The sequence below is a fragment of the Epargyreus clarus genome, unplaced genomic scaffold (assembly GCF_041222505.1).
Source record: "Epargyreus clarus isolate Ecla_fem2 unplaced genomic scaffold, WU_Ecla_fem_2.2 ptg000023l, whole genome shotgun sequence".
Lineage (NCBI taxonomy): Eukaryota > Metazoa > Arthropoda > Insecta > Lepidoptera > Hesperiidae > Epargyreus > Epargyreus clarus.
This window is the reverse complement of record NW_027332230.1, coordinates 2,213,597-2,233,330: the sequence shown is the minus strand read 5'-3', so window position 1 is coordinate 2,233,330 and position 19,734 is coordinate 2,213,597. Positions and strand designations below refer to the sequence as shown.

The 19,734-nt window shown below is 37.8% G+C and overlaps 2 protein-coding genes across 2 annotated transcripts; one reads left to right on the top strand and one right to left on the bottom strand.

The window, feature by feature from the left end:
- Positions 1-343: 343 nt before the first annotated feature.
- On the bottom strand, positions 344-8,995 carry scf (Calumenin B scf). The gene is made up of 7 exons (XM_073085374.1): positions 8,698-8,995; positions 7,765-7,987; positions 6,269-6,428; positions 5,630-5,756; positions 4,167-4,288; positions 3,224-3,339; positions 344-2,127 (listed from the first exon to the last, which is right to left on the bottom strand). The coding sequence occupies exons 2-7, from the start codon at positions 7,980-7,982 to the stop codon at positions 1,902-1,904; spliced, it is 969 nt and encodes a 322-aa protein (XP_072941475.1). The 5' UTR covers positions 7,983-7,987; positions 8,698-8,995; the 3' UTR covers positions 344-1,901.
- Positions 8,996-13,081: 4,086 nt separating this feature from the next.
- Usp12-46 (Ubiquitin-specific protease 12/46) lies at positions 13,082-19,388 on the top strand. The gene is made up of 9 exons (XM_073085544.1): positions 13,082-13,316; positions 13,508-13,588; positions 15,132-15,348; positions 15,835-15,915; positions 16,062-16,180; positions 16,583-16,660; positions 17,081-17,338; positions 17,886-18,029; positions 18,905-19,388. Exons 1-9 carry the CDS (start codon positions 13,272-13,274, stop codon positions 19,013-19,015), a joined length of 1,134 nt encoding a protein of 377 aa, XP_072941645.1. The 5' UTR covers positions 13,082-13,271; the 3' UTR covers positions 19,016-19,388.
- Positions 19,389-19,734: the final 346 nt, after the last annotated feature.

Sequence of the window (19,734 nt, the reverse complement as noted above, 5' to 3'; positions counted from 1 at the left end):
ATATTTCTATTTATTGGAAGAGCTTGTAATTCGTCAACACATTCCTATAAAAGACAATGAAATTCATCAAGTCCCTCCGACACCTAACGTGTTTATACATATCATACTTTAAAAAATAATAATATTCCAGACACGGATAATTCTGCAATTCATATTTACTATATCACTCATAGATATTGTTATATAATTTGTTTCAAAGAACCTTAATGGTAATCTCACATATTTATAGCTGGTTTTGGGTATCAATATTAGGGAAAAAACTAGCTTCCTTCGTTAGATATAATAATTGTCGAAAGAAATTCCGCCTATAAGCTAGTTGCGACAAGAAAAGAAAGAAACAATGTGTTACGTATTTATTTATTAATCAAAATAAATCCGATTAAACAAAATATTAATAACAGCGAAATGCACGTTTAACATACTGTTAAAATATAATAATACAAATAAAAGAATAATATAACTTCCATTATTTCAAAGAAACGTTACAAAAAATAAAAGCTTTATTGGAATTTTAAATAGGCACACAAATTGAGTATGATTATACAGATTCTTTTTCTTGTAAAAAATAGTTTTAAAAATAGCTTTGGTATTTATATTAGTACTATCTACATAAAATCTAATTTAGTCTTATTTTTAAGTAGTTTCAATAGTGCCCCATAGAGATATTTTATTAATATGGCAATGTTAAAGAAATATGTATTAATATTAAAACGTTGTCCTTATGTTACGTTACTTATAAAGTAGTTCAAAATTATATTGCAAAGTAATAAATGCGAGGATTAAATTACTACTAGTCGCTAATATATACTAAAGAATTCTATTACATCATCAGAAACATAAAAAATATACAATACAGGTAAAGCTGTTATTGTTTATTGCAAGATTCCAATATGAGAATTCTTTATTGTATAGATGGCACAGAATACATACATTTTATCACAATATTAGCTTGTAAATAAGTTTAATAAGAAAGCTGCTTAGGTTGTAGCATTATTAAATTGGACGAGGTTTATTGCTTACTCATTTTGATATTGCCTGTAAGTACTACCTTTTTGATTGAAGTGACCACTGTGCTTATTTACATCCTGTGTTATATAAATGTCAATTTAGCGTCGCTTCGATTCGCTCATTATATTGATAGGTATAGAGTACATAATTATATATTAAGTTGTTGACAGGATACTATATAGTAGTTGCCTCGACTTAATTTAAATTAAGTTACTACATATTATTGTATCCAATAGTTGCCACCCTTACTTTACATTTCAAGTTACATATTAGTAACAAACCCATTGGGTGTAGCTTTATTATTTAACATCACAACAGCATTTCAAATCAAAAACGAATAAACAAAGCTATTTTGTAAGAATTCACATTCACTTTTAATACATAATACCTATGCATATTGTTAAAATTAAAATTATGTACAAAAATTTTTTATTCGACAAGATATTCTGATTCGAATTAATATTTCGAGACAATGATGATAATCTATGTCAACGAAGATTTTCACTGAATATGCGTGTTTATAACTAGTCGTGAGTGGCCGGAACGAGCCGACGAGCTGCTGAGGCTAACGGTAGAAACATACTATGAAATCGTCACACAAAACAACTTGTTGACACCCGACGTACACATTACCAACAAGCAATGCCACGGCACAATTTCTTATCTTATAGTAATGTAAGTGTATGGTCGGATGTTAGGGATTTGATAACTAATGAGTCAGATGAAAACAAAATCAGCATGTCGACGTGGCTAGATCGGACCGAATGGAGTGTACGCGCACATCATGCGATTCCGATGCATAGAATATTAATTTAATTTAATTAATTTGACTCAACATCATGTAGTGGGACATTTCAATAGTACGTTTCCTTACATTTGCTTCACGTAGCATCTCAGAACTCGTCGTGTCTGGCGAGCGCCTCACCGAAGTCGGTAGCCTGGGAGCCGACGAACAGATCGTACTTGTCGAGGATTTCGGCCTTAGTTAACCGCTCGTCCGCGTCCCCGTCCGCCTCGAACACGAGGTGGCGCGCCTCCGCCTCCGCGTGGTCGAACTCCGGCGGCGCGATCCACTCCTTCACCTCGAGCTCGTCCATGAACCCGTCCTTGTTCGTGTCCCTGCGAATATACGGCAACAAGTATTATCGAGGGGGTCTGATTAACCCCGGATTTGAATCCTGGGACAATGAAACTATAAGAATACATCGTCATATTTAATAAAAAAAATGTTTGTTAACGAATATAGTTATTTTAACATACAGACAGTTTGGAAGAGAAACACGTAAATATTACTGACTGTCGGAATTTGGATATGTTTTATTTATATTATGAAGACCCTTCTGTCGTTATAATCCAGGAGCAATAGCCCTTTATCATCATCATCATCATCAACCCATTATTGTCCCACTGCTGGGCACGGGTCTCCTCTCATAATGAGAGGGATTAGGCCATAGTCCACCGCGCTGGCCAAGTGCCTATTGGTAAACTTCACATACCTTTGAGATTATTTTTATTTTTTTATAAATCTCTCAGGTATGCAGGTATCCTCACGATGTTTTCCTTCACCGTTTACCAAGTGAAAATTAATTTCTAATACGCACATAACTTTGAAAAATCAGAGGCCTGGGATTTGAACCTCGGACCCCTCGATAGAAAGGCCGAGTTTCTTAACCACTAGGCTATATGCTATACGTTACGGTTTATTATCAACACGAGTCTCCGCAAACCCGCATTGAGGACACTGGACCAATTAAACAATGTATTCGGTCATATCTAACAAAAAAATTTTGTTCACGAATATAGTTATTTTAACATACATAACAAAATGGTTATCAGTAAAAAATTCGAAAACAGACAGTTTGGAAGAAAAAAAAACGTAAATAGAGAGAGAAACACGTAAATATTACTGACTGTCAGAATTGGGATATTTTTTATCTATATTATGAGGAACCCTCTGTAGTTAGTCCCGGAGCAATAGCCCCGCCTAATAGTTTGTGACATAGAAGACACAGAAGTGTGGTGAATTTTATTTAAAACGAAAAATTTGAAATGCCGTTTTTAACATATTATTTATGTGTCACAAAAAAAATCAATCGAATTTAAGTGTTATAGAACAATAATAATAAAAACTTAAACCTTCAATAAGCACAACTATGTGGCTACTTGCTATGCTGTCTATGTAATACTTTAGCAAAAGTAATATGTGACATGTCACCTGTATCCTGTGAATTGCTCCCGCTCCTGCATGACCCAGTCGGGCTCCACACCATCCTCACCATCCTCGGGCTTGTACATATCCCCAATGTACTCCTCTAAGGATACTTTCCCATCCTGAAATATAAAAAATCACATCTATAATCGATACTATGATTCCTTAATATATTTAAGATTACTACAGATCCTGAACCTACAGAAACCTGTCGCCATAACAAATTGTATGACCACACCTGCGGGCAACAACTTCAGAACGGACTAGGCCGTTATTTATAAATATATCTATCTAATATAATGTTTGCCTACGAAACCTGAAAATTTACATAGTACTCAATGGGAAGCTTCATACTATCATACATTATCATCATATATTCACATATAGGAAACATTATTTATTAAGAATTATTTACTCTAAACCTTCTATCTAGCTTAGCTTATGACAACAACCATCCTATTGAAATGCATCAATCAATAAGGCATCAATTGAAACCAATTGGAACTCGTTAAACACCGGCTTTCTGTACAAATAAAGATAAGCGAATATTTAAAACTGGGTTATCTCTCCTCTCCTAACTAGGTAAACTACGGGCGCCGTGATAACGCATTCTTCCAGATTTTACAGCTTCTTTATAACACAAAAATATGTAAAAAAATAAACAAACTGTGTACCCTATGCGCACATTATTTTCAAGTTTCAACTTTTGCGAGCGTAATATACTTTAAATTATTTTTACTAATGATATTATGTTATAAATTTCCTTCTAAGAATTTCTCGGTCTACTTTTAAAATAAAACGGAACTAAATTTATCAGTAAATGAACCCACAAAGGCTATAAAAAAAATCATCGTAATAAAAAATACAATAACGATGGAAAAAATAATTGGAAAAGTTCCGTACCACCAAATTTTTATTTTTTTTAGTATTTCAATCAAAACGGGCTGACCTTGTCAGTGTCAATGTCCTCCAAGGTCTCCAACACGACCACATCGCGCATAGTGCTGTGGTCCTCTGGATGCAGGAACGACGCGAATTCGGTCTTGTTCAACGCATCATCGTTGTCACCATCTATAATAATAAACATCCTACTAGTCAATATGTCCAAATACATAGATATAGGGCATCTCCTATACTTACCGCCCCATGTTAGTCAATATATCTATCTATCTTTATATATATATATATATATATATATGGTTTAGATTCACAATTTAGTCCGTGGGAAAAGGTTTTTTTTGTTAATTTTTAAGTCAGAAGTAGTTATATAATCGGAAACTATGCATTTGATCAAGTGATGATCTTTAGCGTTGTTGTCCAAGAGCCCAGGAGGGTTTGGGAGTTGGTAAGACCAATTTTCGACAGATGGAACCACTGTCATTCCAATGCAGGTACAAATTTTCCGTTTTATGTATGTCATATTATTTCTTTAAAATGCGGGCGAAGCCGCGGGCACCACTAGTCTTTATATATATATTTTTTATGTTTTTTATGTGCGTGTGTATGTCACTGAAGTCCTCCTACACGACTGGATTGATTTTGATGAAATTTGTTGTGTGTGTTCAATGGGACTTGAGAATGGTTTAGATTCACAATTTAGTCCGTGGGAAAAGGTTTTTTTAATTCATTTTTAATTCGTAAGTAGTTGTGAATTTTGGAATGTTTCACATCGAATTCGACAGAATTCGCTACCATCGCAGTTTCAAATATTCTATCAATTTTTCAAACCCGTAAGTGATAAGGGTTGTTCGCCCTTAACATTTTTTTTATTTATATGGCAACACAACGATTGCCGGGTCAGCTAGTATATATATAAAAAATAATTGCTGTTCGTTAGTCTCACTAAAACTCGAGAACGGCTGGACCGATTTGGCTAATTTTAGTTTAGAATAATTTTTGGAAGTCCAGGGAAGATTTAAAAGGTGAGTAAATGTACAAAGTTTGCCGGGTCAGCTAGAAAGCGATAAATTCATTATGCAGAACATCAGGTGATTAGGGGATCGAACCCAGAACATTCTGCATGTCAGACCGGCATGGCGATCACATCGCCATGCGAGTCGTCTTAGTACTTGTACGATATCAGAACGTTTTAAGATTTCTAAGTGCACAGAAAATTAACACGGAAAATACAGGTTAATTTTGGAAAGCATTCAATATAGTTTTGACAAATGCGAATTATTTAAATATTAAAGAGGACAAGATAAAATTGACGACCCGCGTTGCGAAGCTGTCGCCACACCGGTCTGGCACGCAGTGGGTTCCTTGTTCGATCCTGGGCCAGACACTTATTTAAATTATTAATTTCTGTTATCTGCCTCGGCGTTTGTATTCGTCTTCGTAGCACCCATGGCACAGAAAAAATCTATTGGCGTTATAAAAAAGTCTTAGCAACTTTATGCTTCCACAACATACCGGCGTAGTGCCAGCGCCTGCGGTCCCGCTTCCTCAGGCTGGAGTACGTGAAGCCCTCGCTGTTGGGCGCCTTCAGCTCGTTATCAGTCATCTCCTCCATGAAACCGTACACGTTCTTACGGTAACTCTGTAATGACACATTTGAAGCTTGTAGAATCCTGTGCTTCAACTGCAATGTGTGACTTATAACAGAAATGTAAATTTTGTTAAGTTTGGCAAGGTAAATATAGTACTGTGACGTGGAACCATCACAGGTCCATTAAAGATTGTAATAAAAAATAAAATCATTGCTATTCCCATTTTTCATAACATTAAGACAACATACAAATGTGCAGTCCACTTGGTAGTATGTGGTCCATGCCGCCCATTGGACTTCTGTAACCAACTCCGTACTGTATAGAAGAAGGATATTACTTCAAGCTGATCACAGATGGGTTACCACTCCTAAGCAATGCAAGGTGACGTACATTCAGTTGCATCGCTTAGAATTTTCCACTGAAACGTAAGAATTGCTTCACGCAAGAAATTGGTATGGCTGTCTACCGCCCCTATATACGCTAAGAACAATTTCCCCATAGAAAATCATACCAATTCTACCACCTCTCGCTAATTCATTAAACATGAGTAAGAAATACATACCTCCCACGAAATAGTATCCTCATTATTAGGATTGTGTTGTTTCCAATGTCTGTCCACATCTTCATCTATGTAGCGCTTCTGCGTGTATCTGATCCAGTCCTTCAGCTCCACTTGCGTGATGAACCCGTCGCGGTCGCTATCAATCTTGTCGACGATTAGTCTGGAAACAATTAATCGCGCCATGACGTCACGCCGCTGATAATGGGGTCACTCAACTTGATATGAATTCGGGCTTTAAATCATTATCGTATGCCGCATATATCACGGTCTATTTAAATACCTACTAGAAGTTTCTAGAAAGTTTTAGAAATGATGGAAACGAAATTGATACCTCATTTATTTTAGAAAAAACGAGGAAAATAAAATACGAGTATGAGAAATACTTTTATTGTCTATCGGCTTTAAATTGTCCCACTGCTGGACCCAGATTTCCTCTCAGAATAAAAAAAAAACATGGTGTCTGAGCAACCAAAAAAGGATGTATGTACCAACTACATTAAGTCTAATACAAAAAATATATATAATCCTTGACAAAGCGCTCATAAAACATACCTACGCGTAATGTTTAAAGAATCTGAGCTAACATCCTCATAAACATACATCGCTGCAATGTTTGCCGGCCTGGCTAACCCACATAGCGCGCTACATTCACGAGCTAGATTACGATCGCATGCGTACCTACCAGTTGCTTTGTATTAAAGTATAAGTCGACACAAAAAGAAAACTAGTTCATATTATAAAATAAATATAGTTAAAAAACTAAAAAACACGCTTTTATGATAAAATCAACTAAAAAGTAGAAAATAATTTTCAATCTAGGAATCAATTAAGGAACAGTAATAGTATAATTGTGAAAACAGCGTGGGGTGCTCCAATTATCAGTTTTCGAAAAGCGAAACACACAGACACACATTAACTTTGCGATGAACTTTCTCTAAGGCGCTCGAACAATCTCGCCTCGAAAATCGCTAATCCTGAGGATGTTGATAAGGACAATGGTACAAAATTATTAAGATCGTGTATTGTCATCGGTTTTTGATAATTCTTCAAAATTTTAGAATTAAACTGATCATTCAAAGTGGATAGACATTGGGTTCAAAGATTCCGTTACTTAGTTACATACATACCTATCTACATACATACATACATACAACCCAAGCTAATAAAAGCGTGTTAAAAAGACCATGATACTTAAAATTATAGCTTATGTTACTTCTACAATTTAGACCAATCCAACAACAACTCTCTCTTAAAATCCTGGTGGACAACATAACATGGTGGCCCTAACAACATGGTTGTTTTTAGGGCTAGAGGACATGCCAAACAATGAGACATACCTACTTACAAGTAATATAATTTTTAGTATTCTTGATACTTCTTTTTTATCTGTATAGATTTGATTGTTCACCAGAAAATTTATTTCAACAGTGTGGTGAAATTTACTATAAATGAACACAACAGAACCCAAAATTAAATTTATAGCTCTCAAACCTTACCCAAGTCTGCGTTTACTTTCTTCTGGTGGTAATTGGTCAAACGTTTTGGCCTGGTCCTCGCCCAGGAAGGCGTCATGGTCAAACTGCTTGTTGTGGTGCTCATTCCTATAGTGCTCAGCATCCGAGAGGTGGTCCATCAACCTCTTGGTCTCCTCGGGGTTCGGCACTCCGGCAAACACTGCCGATATGGCCAGAGCAATGAAGAGTGATGTCAGCATTTTAACTGCAATAATAAAATTATATATGTACATTTTTATTTTAATATGTTACCACTATATATTGGATTATATATGTGCCATAAAATGCTATTTTTATAATGTTATTGCAAAATTTAGTACTTTTTTATTGATATTGTATATTTCAGTATATGTGCATTTGGTGTTTTTAATAACTTAACATAACTGCAGGTATGCAGTTGGATTATGCCTTATTTGCACTATTCCCTCAACATTCAAACTACCATAATTGTAACACATAATCACACATTTCCTATCTATTATAGAAATTATAGATATTTTCTTGGAAATGTATACATTGCTGGATTACATACACAATTATTATGCGGATACAAATACTATTTTAAATAATGTATAGTATTTCTAGATGGTAAGCAATTCAGAAACTTAAAATTGGAAAATAAATGTTCAAAAAAAATATTTAAGACTTATGTAATTTACTAATACAATAATTAGTTGCTTTCATTATACCGGTGTCTCGGTACACAGAGCTTAAGAGTTGAATTAAAAGATAATTACTTAATCCAAACAATGCAAACCTAAGATTAGCAAAAACGTATGACCTAATTTTATGCCCCGTCTTATAATTAATTACAAAGTAATATTACAGCAATCTAAACATTGCCGGGAACAAGATACAATTCTACAAGAGCATTCTTACAAGAATAAATAACAAATTATACGAGATAAATCTTACATGTGAATAAATATTAGCCGGTCACAACACAATACAGTCGCTGCAAATAAGTGAAACTACCAATGATACTCAGAAAAAACTGCTTGCAGTGCAGGATACTGTATCAGTATCGCTATTTACTTCGGTTACACTTTGCGCCAGACCGCCACGTCAACACAGTACACGTAAACTTCCTCTTCCTTACAGCACAGATTTACAATCTATCGTTCCTCCCTTCAGCAAGGAAGGGGGTAAGGGAAGGGGGTATAATCTCGGGAGTGAACGCCGGATAGACAGATTCGTCTAGGGATGTTTACATTAAAAATTAAATCATAAATAATCGATAATCGAAGTACGCTTTGTGATGTTATACTTCATTACAATCGATTCATCATGTATACATATCATTTGCTACGATTTAGTAAATAACTTGAATTACTACTATGTTAAGGAATATACCCATACTACATGACCGTTTCTGGGTGAAGAGATCTCTAAAATACCACGATTGGTCACAGGGGCATGAGGTGATCTTAGGTTTTCATCACGTAGTATAATCGCCGCTACTCCTGAGGACTAAGCTGGAACACCTCGGAAAAGTATGTCTCCCTTGCCACACCCTTCAAACAAGAACATAACAGCGTTTAACACTGCTGTTATGAGGCAAAAAATTGTGTGGCGGTGGTGCGCCGAAGTCGAACCACAAAATTATGGAAGCTCATTAATGAGTATTCTGTAGATTAACACCATACAGATTTTTAAAGTAACACCCTGAAGGTAGTTTTATTGTTGTTGTATTTATAGTCGACATAATTAACACAAAATCATAAAATAAAAGCAAGTCGTCGTCTAAGACAATGAAATTGAAAAGTTGGGAAGATAGATTTATCTAAGTTTTCTTTGTGTATGAATTTTAGATATAATCGAAAATATCGACTCGTTTATTTCCCTATACATCCCTAACGGCGTAATAGACTAATAGACAAAAAAGCATGACTTTGAGTACAGACATCATATAATTAAAAAAGGTTTGTCTTAACTATGGTTTGCTCTAGTCTATTTATTTATATATTTTAAACTCACTTTAATTTAATATGAACATTAAAGGCTTTATATAAAATGTATAAATATAATTATTCAGAACATTTAAACGTTTTAAAGCCTGCGTTGGTACGGGTACAAATCATTTGAATATAGTTTTAGTATAAATAATATCTAATGCTATATTTAATTATAATTATGAAAAAAAGAAATTATTATGTTAACATTTCCCTTTTTTCTACTGAGATTATACTTGATATATTTAAGTAACGAAAAATTTCCAAAATTTACAATCTATCGTTCAAAATAAAATATATAATATATATATTTTCCAAAATTTCCAACAATATTGGCACCGTGCTGGATCCTATAACGTTACGCATTTCTATAGGTCTTCGGCTCGGTGCCAAGATTTGCGAGTCTCACTTTTGTCCGTGTGGGCAGGAGGTGGACACGTTGGGTCGACATGGCTTGTCCTGTATCAGGAGTGCCGGCAGGCTATATCGTCACGGGACTCTGAACAGTTTGATTCGTCGGGCTCTTGCTACCGTCTCTATACCAGCGACTTTAGAACCCCCAGGTCTTTTTAGAGACGATGGCAAGAGACCTGATGGAATCACTCTAGTTCCATGGAGTCTCGGACGACCCCTGATATGGGACGCAACGTGCGTTGATACTTTAGCCCCCTCTCACCTAGCTAATACTTCAGTGAAAGCGGGGGCTGCAGCCGACCATGCCCAGACTCTCAAGCGTCGTAAATATAGTAATTTATTAGACAATTACTTGTTTGCGGCGCTTGCTTTAGAGACAATGGGTCCATGGTCATCTGACATGAAAAAATTCATGTCAGATATGTCGACCAAACTTGTCACTGCTTCCGGTGACCAAAAAGCTGACGGCTATTTTTTATTACAAACCTCTATACAGAATGCCCTGGCGGCCTCGACCACCCAGATCCCTGTGGAGGCGGGTCGCTACTCAACACCTCTCCCAGCTCGTCTGAGCGAGGCCCTCGCTAAAAAGCGTAGACTGCGTGAGCTCTGGGCGCGCACCCGATGCCCCCGGGTCAAGCGTGACCTCAATGCGTTGGCCGAGCGGCTGTCTGTTGAGATGGCGGAGCTGCGAGGTGCCGCCTGGGAGATGAGGATCGACCAGGCGAGCGAGACGCAGACGTCACTTCACCATTTAAACAGACAGTTAACTCGAGCTAAGGTCCCCGTCACCCTCCTCCTAGATGGCGCGGGGCGGCGGGTCCACGCAGCAAAGGACCGCGCGGAGGTGCTTGCGGAGTACATGCAAGTGCAATTCTCACCGCACCCACCCGCACCGTACGTCTCCGCGCACCATGAGCAGGTAGAGGGTAGAGTAAGGGATTTCCTTAGGGGTCCGACTCCGGCACTCGAAGGGATTGAGTTTATCTCTCCCACAGAGGTAAGGAAGGCGGCCTCACGTCTATCCAGGCGTAAGGCTCCAGGCCACGATGGGATCCCTAACGTGGCGCTTGGTATGCTGTCCCGAGGGGCCCTGGTCGCTCTGACCCGGGTCTACAACGGCATCCTTCGCACCAGCCATTTCCCGACCATCTGGAAACTAGGGAAGGTAATCGTCCTCCCGAAACCGGGGAAAGACCGCCGTCTCCCGGGTAGCTACCGCCCCATAACCCTGCTGTCAACCACAGCCAAGCTGTTTGAGAGGCTGGCGTTGAAACGACTGCGTCCGTTCCTTAATATAAGGGACGAGCAGTTCGGATTCCGCGCTGGCCACTCTACAACGCTACAGCTCACGCGGGTTATCCATCATTTGGCATCCGAGCTTAATTACGGCCGTCACACCGTCGGGGTCTTTCTTGATATAGAGAAGGCGTTCGACCGTGTATGGCACAGTGGGCTCGTGTGCAAAATGATGGATACACCTGGCCCGGCGGGGCTGACACGGTTGATAGCATCGTTTCTAAGTGAGCGGCAGTTCTATATTTCGGTCGAGGACGTCGCCTCAGACCCTAGGCCCATATGTGCGGGGGTGCCGCAGGGAAGCTGCCTCTCGCCGTGGCTCTACTCGCTATACACCAACGACGTTCCCACCCTTCGCGGTCACCTGGAGGAGTGGGAACGGGACGTTATGCTCGCGTTGTTCGCAGACGACAGTGCGTACTTCGCGTCATCCCGCCGAGCTGAACTAGCTGCCGCCAGGATGCAGCGCCTGCTCGACCTATTACCTATGTGGCTGGATAAGTGGCGCATGGCTGTCAATGTCGGTAAGACAGTCGCAATACTATTCAGCCGCAAGCGTATTATGCCGTCGCCGCTACGTCTCCGGGGAACGGAGGTAGCTTGGCAGACCCATGTTAAATACCTAGGATGTAGCATCGATCGCTCGTTGCGTATGACCCCGCAGGTGGAGCACTCGATCCACCAGGCCCGAGTGGCCCGAGCGATGCTCCGACCGGTGCTTACATCCAGGTTACCGGTACGAACGAAACTAGGTATCTACAAGACCTACATTCGTTCCCGACTCACGCCGCGGCGCCGGCATGGTACGCGTTGGTCTCTAGGTCGAACCGACAGCGTCTCCAGGCGCAGCAGAACCTGGCCTTGCGAGTGATCGTGGGGGCTGGTCGCTACGTCAGGAACGACGTGTTGGAGCGCGACCTTAAAATGCAGTCTGTGGAGGAGTTTGTGGTCCGCCTCGCTCGCTCGATGTACGAGCGAGCTGAGGCCGGACCACACTCCCACCTAAAGGGGTTCGCGCCCCTTCACGATCGACCACCTGAGGGGCGGCCGCTTCCGCGGGAGCTCCCAGGGTTGGTTCCTCCCTCCGACCATCAGGAGGGGGACTGCCAGATTGGTAATTTGACCGAGTCCCGTACCCCCCGCTAAACAGCGGGGTTGGTATAATTTTAATGTTGTCTCATTATATTATCATATTATTAATAATATTATATTATTATGAAAGAATATTAAAAAATCCGGGGGGTATTCACCCCCTTGAGAATTTGCCCGGGCAAAGAGGGTACCCTCGAGACCCGAATAATCCCTACCCACCCCCATATTGCAAACGCAGACGCGGCATATGAGAGACCGGTGGGTATGAAGTCCCGTCTTGCTTGCTTGCTATTTTGCACAAAGATTAAGTGTTGCCGTGCAGCAAGGAAACGCCGCCAGCGTTTTGGGAACCATGCCTCGCACGGCAATTTTAGATGGCTTATTTTATTTATAATTTTCTTGTATATATTTTGTAAATAAGTCCATTTTTAGTTTATATTTAACATTTAATGTATGAAAGTAACGAAATATACTGTATAACAAACCAATTCAAAAATAAAATTACATAATCTGTCATAGGCATAACAGCTCTGCAATCTCTGCTCTGCGAACGTCATGTCATTGATTTGATTGATTGTCATGGACATGACGGATTGTTGTGCTTATTTTGCATAGTTTCAAAACTAAATCGTAATTATGCACTCAAAAATAACTGCAGCGTCGATGTAAATTAATTTCGCCCGGTTGCCGAATCACGTGTTCCGTGTAGAAGTCGCAAAAACCAGATTGCAAATGTCAATATGTCAGGATCTCGGTCTTAACTTCCAACAGAGAATGGTAAGAGAAAACCCACTTAAGATACGTTAAGTCGGCACATATCGTGATCTGAAGTAACATGTTAACATAAGATTATAGTTTAATTTATTGTTTGTTGATTTGTTTCGTATTTCCCGAGTGATTTTCACTGCCCCGCTAATGTTACAAGACTCGGCATTACAAGTTACAAAGTTTGAGTGTGTTTATTTCAGGGCGCAAATATATCACAACTAGAGAGAGATATTGGATCAGAGCAGTTCCCGCCGAACGAGCATTATTTTGGTTTAGTTAATGTAAGTTGGTTCATGTTTCTTATAGTTAATTATTTGTCCAACATTTTTCATTCGCGTACCATAGTTTATTGAAGTTCCACACACAAAAAGAAGATATGTATCATCACTAACATTACACAAATAGTAAAAAAATCATGGGGGGATTACGGTTCTTACGGCGCCAAGATTTGAATGCGGATCCGTATAGATTTCGATGAGACAAGACGAAAAGTAAGAATATTTTTTTTTGATATCTCGCTTAGTTTTCGAGATATCGATACTCAAAAATTATTCGAAAATTTCGATTTTTTGCGTTTTAAAAGTGAAATTTCCGAGGAACGGCGCGGCGGAAACGAGTGCGACTGATATCTCCGGATAGGGGAGGACGTGCAAAATACGGTAGAAGAAAAATGAAGAGAATTAGTTAAGAAACGGCGGAGGAAAATGAAAAAAACCAAAAATTGATTTTTGAAAAACGGAGAAAATTATATTTAAAAATTTAGAAAACGGAGAGAAACGGAAGTAGTATGTGCGAAAAGGTATCGTTGAGACGAGTACGATGGTATAAAATAATTAGAAATCGGGCAAGGGACAACGAAGTTAGAGGTGATTGAAATTTGAGTTGGTATTGGTTAGGTTAGGTTAGGTTAGGTTAGGTTAGGTTTAGGTTAGGTTAGGTTTTTTTATTATTATTATTATTATTATCATAATAATAGTGATAATCATAATAAAGGATAAAATATATCTTCAAAAAATTTTTTCAATAAAATTCCAACATTTTTAATAATGTATTTATTAATATCTTGAAAACTAAGCAAGATATCGAAAGAAATTATTCTTTGTTTTCGTTTTCATTTCCAAAAATCTATCGAAATACATCATTAAAAGAATATATTTTTTTTTTATTTTTCGATTTTTAAATATCGATATCTCGAAAACTAAGCGAGATATCAAAAAAATTTATTCTTACTTTTCGTCTTGTCTCGTTGAGATCTATAAGGATCCGCATTTAAATTTTGGCGCCGTAAGAATCGTAATCGTGCCAAAATCATACATTGTGTTAATGTTTATAGATGGCATAATGAAATGTAATCTATATCCACAAACACATTTCTAATTGGATGGCATAAAATTGTTGATAAAGAGGCTTTTCTATGCCACTATACTGCAGATGAAACTTAAGTTCATGTATTATTTGTAAGTTGAGTTACTTTAAGAAAAATCTAAGATAACAGAATGGTTTCAGATATTGTGTATTGTGATAATAAATTTGATTAAATAATGTATCTACCAAACTTGCTTTATAATCTTATGGTTTAATGATAATTTTATTATGCGTAAATCTAGTCTGATTTGATGTTGATGAGAAAATATAACGAAGTACACTAATACTTTTTAAGTATATGTATTAGGAACTAGTTGCCTTAACCTCTTCAAAATAATCTGTGATCTGTCATGATATGTTATCTATGGTGCAATTCTAATGTCTAATATCTTATTTTGATAAAATTAAGACTATTCATATTAAAATTGAATATATATTTTTTACATTTATTTGTTTTAGTTTGGCAACACCTGCTACAGTAACTCGGTGCTCCAAGCATTGTATTTCTGCCGACCGTTTAGAGAGAAAGTTCTAGAATATAAGGCTAAAAACAAGAGGACCAAGGAGACACTTCTGACATGCCTCGCAGACTTATTTTATAGCATTGCAACGCAGAAGAAGAAAGTGGGGTCTATAGCACCCAAGAAATTTATTGCTAGATTAAGGAAAGAGAAGGGTAAGTGTTGAGTTATTATTTTTGTTCAGAACATCTCTGATCAATAGTCATTAAGTCGTAGTACGGAAGATCAAAAACAAGAAGGTGATTCTTGTGGTTCTACTGTGATATTAGCCTCAATTTCTCTCAAAATTCATTTTATCATATATGTATATTTGATGGGAAAAGTTAAGTGTTCCTTATATTTACTTGTGGTCCAGCTCTCAAGATTAGATCATAATGTGATTACTGGATCTTAAGATTAGATAAAATATATATATTGTACAAACTATGTACCTACATACATACATACATAAAAGATGAATAAAACTTGCATTAGTTCTTTTATATTTTAAGTGTCTTTTACTCTGTTATCTCTGCTTGTGTTAAAATACAATACATTAATTACATCTACATTTATTATATATTACATTGTTATGTTAGTAAATAAATAATAAGCAGATTAATGGTTCACACACTAAAACAGCTTTGTTTTTACTGTTACAGAGGAGTTTGACAATTATATGCAACAAGATGCCCATGAGTTTTTAAACTTTTTAATCAATCACATTAATGAGATTATTCTAGGTAAGTTTTATGTCAAATCATATTCATAAATTATAACTAAGAATAAGTTTGCATAACTGTTATTATTCATTCAGAGTAATATAGAGCTTACAAATAAATTAAAATACACCTGATCTTGGTACTAAAATAAATAACTTTGTTATCAGCGGAACGCAACCAGAGTACGCTAAAGCTGCAAAAGAACGCGGGCGCCGAGGGCGTGACGTGCAATGGCAGCGTGCCGCACGCCGCCGCCGAGCCCACGTGGGTGCACGAGATCTTCCAGGTGAGACACAAGCTATGAACACTGTAGAAATGTATCTGGCTGATCTCAGGTATTTTTTACACCTACTTGATTAGGGCATCTTAGTACGGAGAATGGATACAAGTACTATGACTAAAATCTTGCGGATAAGTCTATGTAATTTCGCTTGTGATCTTCCATATCACGGTATCACTCAGGTTGCACTCAAATATTTTTAACGGTAGATCACATATGTCCATGGGCGGCAATATCCACATACCGTCATACAGGTGAACTACATGCTCGTTCGTTTCGTTTTCTGGTTAATATTGTTAGAGGTTGACGAAGCTAGGTGAAGCATAAAATCAAATTTTTAATCTGACGCAATTTCAAAAGAGATACTGAAATGCTATATTTTTCTTGAAATGTCTAATTTATTTGTAGGGTACACTAACGAGTGAGACACGCTGCCTGAACTGCGAGACGGTGAGCAGCAAAGATGAGCATTTTTTTGATTTGCAGGTTAGTTGATATTATTTACAATTTGTATTGAATTGTTGTTTTTTAATTATGCATACCATACTTAGGCTTTGTTATAATAAGAGGTGTATCAAGTGCTGCTATTTTCTGGTTGGAAGGCATAAGGCAAAAACATTAAGAGGCAAATTTGAGTGAAGTAGTCTTCCCGGTTACGTAGTAATCATAGGACGTGTATCACACACTAGAACTCACCTCTTATATTTCTAAATATGCGTGAAGCAAACTTGAGGAAACTTGCATGCCTGAGAGTTCTGTAAAAAAACTGTAATACGAGTGAAGTCCTCCAATCTGCAATAGTCATCCATGGCAGACGACAGCCTATCTTTTCTCATTCCGAGAGATTCTTACTTTGGTATGAGAGAGAAATGGGTCATGATGATAACGCGTGCAAAATTATGACAGGTGGACGTGGGCCAGAACACGAGCATCACGCACTGCCTGCGCTGCTTCAGCGACACGGAGACGCTGTGCAGCGACAACAAGTTCAAGTGCGACCACTGCACCAGCTACCAGGAGGCGCAGAAGCGCATGCGCGTCAAGAAGCTGCCCCTCATCCTCGCGCTGCACCTCAAGCGCTTCAAGTATATGGAGCAGTACAACCGCCACATCAAGGTGTCGCACCGCGTCGTGTTCCCGCTCGAGCTGAGGCTGTTCAACACGGTGGGTCGCTATCATAACCACAAATTTTAGAGTCGAATTTTTTTTCGAAGCGTCTTGATTAAGTTCTCTCCACGCTCGCGAGAACGCGAGAAAAACCCGATTCGTATCGGCTCCATATTCTCGTGATTTTCTCTCGAAAATGTGGAGCGGACTTTATACTTGTCTGTCAACTGTCGTGCGTTTTTACGCCCACACGCGCATCCCAGGTGCATAAAATAATTTCGATGCGGTCTCTTCGTGATCAGTATGCAGCGAAATCGTGCGCGTATGTAACGATAAATTTCAAGTGGCACCCGTACAGGTGGGACGAACGTGCGGCGAACTGGGTGTCATTGTAGCATAAGCAGAAATATAGTGAAGAATGAAAAATGCTGAAAGGATTTATTACGTTAAAAACTAAAATTGTATCATTTGTTTTTATCGAAATCGCCTGTGACTCAAATTTTTGCATAATTTATCGTACTTTCGGATTTCGCTATCTACGGCAATGATGAAAAATTCACTCTATACTTTGTCATACTTATTACTAAGGTATTTCCTTTTATAGTCCGACGACGCGGTGAATCCGGAGCGTCTGTACGACCTAGTGGCGGTAGTGGTGCATTGCGGCTCGGGGCCTAACCGCGGCCACTACATCAGCATCGTGAAGAGCCACGGCTTCTGGCTGCTCTTCGACGACGACATGGTCGACGTGAGTACTAGGTCTTATATCACATAACGCGCAACACTAATATTCAATATGGTTCAATTGTTTGAGGTATAGTCCGCATAAAACTGCTAGTCCGCTCCACCACGCAATGCTTTGATGGAAAGGCGAGGATGCCAGCTTACTTACATAAGTGGGATCCAACTTATCCCTTAATAAGATTTTTTTTTATAATATATAATGTAGCTGACGAGCATGCAGTTGACCTGATGGCAAGTGGCTAATGCCGCCCATGGACATCTGTAATCAACCCCTGATAGGATAGATATTCCTATCTGAGGTCGGCCACAGATGCGCCGCTAACCCCGAGGACTAAGCTAGAACGCCTCGGAAAAGAATGTCTCCCTTACCACACCCTTCAAATCAGAACATGCAGCGCTTAACACTGTTATATCAGAAATAGGTGTGGCAATGGTGCTGTCGGAGTCGAACCACAAAAGGTTCTACCACCCTCTGATGAATAAGATATGAAACTACATCTTAAAAATACTACGGAACCCCCCAGACATCATATTCCCTAGAATACAAAGATTTAATATAATAGAGTAATGCAAGTTTTGATCTAACAGGAACTTGAGCACATGTCACTGAACTACCTGTCACACCACAGGACTATTGTTTAAAATATTCTAAATTCCTATAAAACAATTGCTAAATGAACCCTAGGACAAATTGCAACATTATTAACAAAATTATCTTAGTCCTTAACATTGACAACACATTTCCACTTACTGTCTCGTGTACTGCATGCTGTTTGCTACTCCACTTTTACATTTACATCGCAAATACATTTTAAAATTACATTTAATTATTTTATCAATGAGAATGAACTCAATTTCATGTTAGTTTTTTTATTTCAGAAAATTGATGCCTCAGCTATAGAAGACTTCTACGGCCTAACTTCTGATATACAAAAATCTTCTGAAACAGGATATATACTATTTTATCAATCTAGAGATGCTAGTTGTTAAGTTTTACTATTTATAGTAATTTATATTTTGAATGGTGTTAAGCTAAAACCAATAATACATTGAAAAACATAGTTTTGATACATAAATAAATGAATAAGAGTTATAAATTGTTTATGCACTTTTACTTAATTTATGTTTTATTTAATTATAACAATTAGAATGTTTTGCATAACACCATTCAACGACATGGAAACTGATTAAATCATGTTAAAACCATATGCCATATTTGTTAAAGTTAAAACGGCATATTTATTAAAAATTGTTTAATTCTTATCACAGATTAATTATTGTCATTATTATTATTCACTTTTTTAGATTCCATTCATTTGTAAATAAATATCATTTCAAAATTAAAAGTTGTGATTTTCTCTGACTTTTGATGTTTAATTAAGCTGTATTGATAGCCAGCAGTATTTTTGCGCTCCTACAAACATTTTTTTTGAAATCAATGTCCCATATAAATACAATTATAAATATATAAATACTAACATACGGAAGACTTCTTAAGTAATATTAACAATATAATCGATTTTGAGATAATACTATTTATTGGAAAAAAAATGTATGAATACAAATTGGTCTGCAATGCAGCAAAGTGTAATTGGTGTAACAACCTAATTAAAAATACACATCTATTTTAATTGGCCCTAATTTATTGCTGCACTTTACATTTTTGCTCCATTATTTAGTAGAAAAACTATTACAGAAGCAATAAAAAT

Bases quoted from the DNA above. Each gene is read 5' to 3' on its own strand.
- scf (XM_073085374.1), bottom strand. From the start codon at position 7,982: ATGCTGACATCACTCTTCATTGCTCTGGCCATATCGGCAGTGTTTGCC. The intron at 4,289-5,629 runs GTATGTTGTGGA...TTATTATTATAG, and splicing joins CAGGCGCTGGCACTACGCCG to ATGGTGACAACGATGATGCG. The intron at 2,128-3,223 runs GTGACATGTCAC...GTATATTCGCAG, and splicing joins GAGCAATTCACAGGATACAG to GGACACGAACAAGGACGGGT.
- Usp12-46 (XM_073085544.1), top strand. From the start codon at position 13,272: ATGTCAATATGTCAGGATCTCGGTCTTAACTTCCAACAGAGAATG. The intron at 17,339-17,885 runs GTGGGTCGCTAT...TTCCTTTTATAG, and splicing joins AGCTGAGGCTGTTCAACACG to TCCGACGACGCGGTGAATCC. The intron at 18,030-18,904 runs GTGAGTACTAGG...TTTTTATTTCAG, and splicing joins TCGACGACGACATGGTCGAC to AAAATTGATGCCTCAGCTAT.